This window comes from Anopheles moucheti, chromosome 3, assembly GCF_943734755.1.
Source record: "Anopheles moucheti chromosome 3, idAnoMoucSN_F20_07, whole genome shotgun sequence".
In the NCBI taxonomy this organism is placed as follows: domain Eukaryota; kingdom Metazoa; phylum Arthropoda; class Insecta; order Diptera; family Culicidae; genus Anopheles; species Anopheles moucheti.
The window spans coordinates 26,128,756-26,134,895 of record NC_069141.1 but is presented as its reverse complement, the minus strand read 5'-3'; the positions used below and the strand labels follow the sequence as shown (position 1 = coordinate 26,134,895).

At 41.8% G+C, this 6,140-nt stretch overlaps 1 protein-coding gene and 1 long non-coding RNA gene across 2 annotated transcripts; both read right to left on the bottom strand.

The window, feature by feature from the left end:
- Positions 1–1,884: 1,884 nt before the first annotated feature.
- LOC128305078 (mucin-2-like) lies at positions 1,885–3,070 on the bottom strand. The gene is made up of 3 exons (XM_053042367.1): positions 3,013–3,070; positions 2,093–2,932; positions 1,885–2,021 (listed from the first exon to the last, which is right to left on the bottom strand). The coding sequence occupies exons 1-3, from the start codon at positions 3,068–3,070 to the stop codon at positions 1,885–1,887; spliced, it is 1,035 nt and encodes a 344-aa protein (XP_052898327.1).
- Positions 3,071–4,968: 1,898 nt separating this feature from the next.
- Positions 4,969–5,916, bottom strand: LOC128304532 (uncharacterized). Its single transcript, XR_008287411.1, has 3 exons — positions 5,881–5,916; positions 5,637–5,829; positions 4,969–5,561 (listed from the first exon to the last, which is right to left on the bottom strand). It is a non-coding gene; the product is annotated as an uncharacterized LOC128304532 (long non-coding RNA).
- Between the last annotated feature and the right edge of the window lie 224 nt (positions 5,917–6,140).

Below are 6,140 nucleotides of genomic sequence, written 5' to 3'. Positions count from 1 at the left end.
GGCGTCGAATTGATTACGAATGATTGATTCGTTCAATACACGTTGCTTTAATCCACAAGTTTTACTTAATGAAGAGCGAACCGTTGGCTTGGTCCTCACTTGTTAATTAACCATTTAAACCAACCGTATTGGTAGCGTCGATGAAAGAGCCTTTACGATGCAAACACTAGTGGAAATTGGAAGCACTTTCGCCTCTTTTCTTCATCAAAATGGTAGTGAGCGATGGTAGGAGGTGTTTAATATCCAACCCGAAAACTATCGGACACTGAATTAGATGCAGCCCGTTTCAATCACTCGGTCTTATCACACGTCGCACACAAAGCATAGATTTGACGGTTGGTTCCCGCCAGCGCTCGGAATTGTTTGTATAAAATTATGCAAAATCCCTACACTGTTTCAAACACCGACAGCCTGTAACACGCAGCCGAACAGCATAGCCAACTACGACCAGAAACGGTGGATATCAATACAGCTTACGGGGAACTTTACAACTGCCACTGCCAGCTTACGGTCACCTTTCGGCAGGAAAGAAAATATTTGCCTTAAACCATGCTTATCACACCGTAGCATTGATTCGGTCGATGGTTGCTTGCGTACACCACACATAAATCACCCAACAAGATCCTCTAAATGATCCTCAACCCCCTGGCGAATGCACACCTGGCACAGGAAACGCGCACACGTACAGGCTCGCTCGGGTCCACGTGCTCCGTCAGCCAGGACGTTCCATCGATGACTGACGGGTTGGAATTGCCTTGGCGGAGCATACAAGTCACTTGTTTGGTTGGTGGTGCGCAATCGTACGCCAGCGTTCAAACGACGACACGCGGTCTACCGAGAGGCGAACCGAACGTAACCGCCCGTCCCGGTTGAATGTTGAACGGAAACTAATCGGAAGCTGTTTGTCCCGTGCGTCTGAGAGCGGTGCAATGCCTGCCAATGGGCTGGACCGTGAGTGCACTCCAGCAAGTGCAATTCACACACAGCCGAGAGATTTAAGATGCACAAAGGAAAAAACAATCACACCATTAAGGCATGATTGTTTTACTACTTGTTCTGTTGTAGCGTTTATTGAACTTGAGTATTTAAAGGTTTTTAATGTTTAATTGCATTTCAATATTACGTGTCAATTGTTGAGGATATTCCATCAGACGTAAGAGATGTAAAAAACGCAGAAATATATCATTCCGACTAGTTTCATTCCTTAAAACTACTTAAACTTAGCTTTAATAAATTAAAGTCTTAACTTATTAAGAGTTACAATAATTGGCAATAAATAATAGGAAGTATGAAACAGAGAACTTCCTGTTTACCATAACTGTCTTAATCCATTATTAAGATTACATTCACAGTGTCAAGCCTCTCTTTTTACTCACTGTACACTCAAGCAGCACCCATCGTGAGTGTAGCGAGCGAATTCGTGAGTGCTTCACTCACGTGTGCTTTTGAAATCTAATTTAACGGCCATTCTAAATGCTTAAGAATCAGCATGATTCGCGATTTTTACAATCACATTTTTGAGGAAAAACAAATCTGTAATAATGTTTGAACTAATTACAGTACTTTAACGCTATCTGTAGCTAGATGTATCTAATAAAACAGCTCCTAGATCACACTACGGAATCACTCATGGGAGATTACCTAAAGTCGGAAATGCATTGAAACCAATTCTTCCATTGCTAACCCTCTGCAAAGGATCAAACGTTAATGAAATATACTTATCAACACATAACTTTATTAATCTGTTGTGTATGTCAACAGTTCCGCTACACATTCTTTTACTAACTATATACAATTTCAGAGATTTAATCGTTCGAAATGAGTGTAGCAGGAACACGTTCTAGAATACTTAGGGTTTAGCTGTTTTGGGTAGTAGGTTTCCATTTAGTTGAACGCATTGCACAGTGATCCCAAGCACACCGTACAGCTGGTATGACCGCCGTTCGTGACGGAAGAACACGTCTGGGGCACACTCGCCATTAGTTGTGCACAGCCTTTAGTGGTGATCGATCGGTTGTTGACTGGAATTCGATATGAAAAGAAAAACGGAATAGTAAACCAAGCGCAACTTAACTCAAGATCGTGTACTAACCATCAGTTCGTCTCACAGACAGACAAGCGTATTGTGTCGTGTTGGGTGGAACCGGTACGGTAATTCCAAACGCAAACGGTGCGCCTGGAACTAGCGTTGGATGTGTCGGTGGTGTTAGGATTGGTGATCCTGTAGTACTTAATCCGGGTGGTGGAGGTGAAAAAGTGGGATGCGTCGGAGGGGTTAAGATAGGCGTGCCCAGTGTGGTTGTTTCAGGTTCAACGGTAGGAAGAGTCGGTGGAGTGATCGTTGTTGTCTCGGGTTCAACGGTAGGAAGAGTCGGTGGAGTGATCGTAGTTGTCTCGGGTTCAACGGTAGGAAGAGTCGGTGGAGTGATCGTTGTTGTTTCGGGTTCAACGGTAGGAAGAGTCGGTGGAGTGATCGTAGTTGTATCAGGTTCAACAGTAGGAAGAGTCGGTGGAGTGATCGTTGTTGTCTCGGGTTCAACGGTAGGAAGAGTCGGTGGAGTGATCGTCGTTGTCTCGGGTTCAACGGTAGGAAGAGTCGGTGGAGTGATCGTTGTTGTCTCGGGTTCAACGGTAGGAAGAGTCGGTGGAGTGATCGTAGTTGTATCAGGTTCAACAGTAGGAAGAGTCGGTGGAGTGATCGTTGTTGTCTCGGGCTCAACTGTTGGTACACTTGGTGGCCACTGGGTAGTTGTTTCAGGCTCAATGGTAGGTATCGACGGTGGCATCAAGGTCGTAGTTTCAGGCACCACAGTTGTTGTCGTTGAATCTTCAGGGAACGGTATCATTGGCCGATTTGGTCCACATTGCACAACCTCCACTAGCGCTGTATCACAATCGTCACAATGGAAACACATCAACTGCCCGTTGGAAACTGCAAACAACGAAAGAATCCACTTAAAATTGACACACTTTCGTTCACTTTCATCACTGCTTGTTGCACTCGAAACTTACTGCCTGCAAGACATCCAACGAGATAGATTGCCCATAGTGTCTTATAAATTTCACTCATACTGCACGGAACGTTTAACGAAACGCACTGCTTATCCAGAACTGCGAGCTAGACTACCGTGGCTGTTTGCTTTTTTATCCACCAAACGGACCCTGATCCGGGATCAGCTTAATTCGAAGGTTTTATCGTACGAATCGAGATTATCGCTGGTTGGGTCAGTAATTATTTTTAAATCACATTGATTCCTATCTAGTGAATCACGCGCCTCCAATGTACGTGCACTGTTGCAATCAACCAAGACGCATTACACATGTATCGTGATTGCACCGGAGATTAAAAATGTGGTTTTGATAAGTGATATGACTTAACAGTCGATATTTTATGTCTCTCCTAACTTATCCTTACTATTTATCTTCGTACAGTGTCGTTGAGGATTATAGTTTGCCTACAGACCTTGCGCACACGCGCCACACTAGATACGATGCGGAAATTATACCCAAAGGTAAGTTTGAAGTAAACAAGTTTCAAGGATGTATTTTTTTCTCTAACATGTTCCACTCTTGTCTTTTTACTTTTTGAAGCAATAGAAACGACTCTTTTGACTACTTTGCTTCGATGAATCTACCACATATTTTTATGAATCATCCATCCATCCCAGGCGGACGTTAGGATTTCTTAAAGATTTATCATATCCTGATAAGCAAAAAGCGTTTTTCATTTCTAAACAATAGTTCATTCAAGCTTAGAGCTTTTATCATTTTTATTTATGACTAATGATGCTCAAAATAAACCTATTAGTTATTTTTATTAGTTTTTTTTGTAACATTTTTTAACTGGTTCGATTCAGCAAAGGTCTTTACGTCATTTCGTAAGGTATGTATTTTGTGTAATAAGACTTATAAATGCAACAAATAAAATGCAGTAAAATTCCAACAAAAAAGTCTTCAGAAGCAACAAAACTTTAAGATCTTAAATAAGAGAAAAATGAGCAACTTCAATAGCTGTTAGAGTCCATAAACCATTTCACTAATAAAGTTTTAATCGTTCTAACGTCTTTTACCTGACCGGAATTGAACGACAACCATTTCCGCTTGGCAGTAAAGCAGCATAAAAGCAAACACCCAACTACCGCCGATAGACTCCAGGGAAAAAGTAAGATCCAGAACAGTATTGCATCGGTCGCTGCATCGGCCAAGGTTCAAGATCATCGTACTTTATTGCCCGCGTGATAACGCTCCGTGCTCGTGTACAAATTAACCCGAATCAGAGTACAATAACGTTCATTTATCCACTGCTAAGCCGCATTAGGGCGACTTGGGATCCCTATGTGGACGGCCGTACTCCAACGCGTTAAGCGAACTCTCGTCAACTCTAGCGCGAACGGAGAAAAGAGGAAGACCGAAAGCGACAGGGTTTGGTGCTGGTTAATAACCAAAGAATGCACGCCGTTGTACCAGTTGATTGAAGGGATTTGGGCACTGCCGTAGTGTTTGGTCCATGCGTTGGTGTGATTATGCGTATGATTGCGCATGTGGATGTTAATAACTTAATTATATGCACGGCGGTATCCACAGAGGAACGTCGTTTCCTTGCAGCACGGCTTAGATCCATAGCATTGGTGTGCGTGCATTTAACGGTTTGTTTAGTTCCACATTCTCCTTCTGTTTCTCGTCCATCGGACCACACTCAGGCCATTATTACAGCGGAGGAAACGACACGACTGTTACGAACGCTCAACGTGTGCAGCATACGTTAAATAAATGTCTTAATTAAACTATCCCACGCACAATTTATATCAATGCGTAACCTTTTCCATTACTCCACTCCGGTACCTTTTTTTAAGAATGTTGATGAGGCAACATCAACGCATGTGAGTGTTTTAGTTCAACATTTTATTCATTCGTCCTTTCCAAATATTCTTACCTACAATAAATCCTCAGTATAATATTTGTATGTTACTCATATGTCTTTTGGCGCCAATGGGTAATGAATCAAATGATGACTATCATCTGCAATTCACATTTTATGTAGTGAATATTTAGCAAAATCGTGCACCTTGTCTTGTGTGCTTTGTGACATATAAAATAACAGTTACACCTTCCGTAACCCTTCCATATTTAGGCCTTCTATTCTACGCTGGATCCACAGTCGCATAACAATATTCGGAGTATTAAAAATGTTAAATTCGTGAAGTAATGACAGAATAATATTTTCCCTTTAATAACTTGAATTGCACCTGCTACTTAAGTGCGACCAGTATAACAACAATGGTCGTTAGGTGTACCATCAATGTATTTGATAAGACCTTCTAGTGAAACTTCCGTCTCATCTATTATCGATCGATTGTCGACGGTCTTTGGATTGCTCCATTTGAAAAATGTAATTCGCCATCGCTTCAGATTCGGCCCGTTCTCTGCGCATCGCAAACGGATGATAGATGGATCGGTATGTGTAGATAACTGATCCCGTTATTAGGATTGTTCCGCCGACCACCGCAACCGGGGATCCTTTTATCATTTGAAACATCCGAGATAGTGCCGCCATAGACATTCTGTGGATGCATTTTAACAGTGATGTAAATAAATGTCCTTTTGCAATTTAGCTAGTTTCAACATACAATACATACTTTACGGATATAATTGGTTTTACGTTTCTTTGGAAGTGCTGGCTGCTGCAGTTTCGGTGGTTGTTCCGCTACGTTCTTGCTGTAATTGCCGAAAAGCTGGCTGAAATGCGTAAAATCCTCCTCCTATTCCGAACACCGTAATTATCAGCAGTTCCGGGAAGCGTGATCGACTGTGTCTCATTCTAAAATGAAACTAAAATATTCTTTTTTGGCACAATTAGCATTTAGTACGGCTCACACCAACCTGCCGAGTGAGAAACAGTTTGTTTTGATATGTCTTGCATAACAACAACCGGCATGAAGGAAAGGCACACAGAACGCACCCACTCGGACATCACGTTGACAGAATGTAAAGGGTTTTCCATTATGTTCTTCCCTTCACATTGATGATTTAAATGATTGCTTGATGATGATGACTATATTGACCGTTTCAAATAAATTTTATTTATTCAATACATTCTTGAAATAATATCAATAGCTACGAATAGAAACCATTGCGGTAAA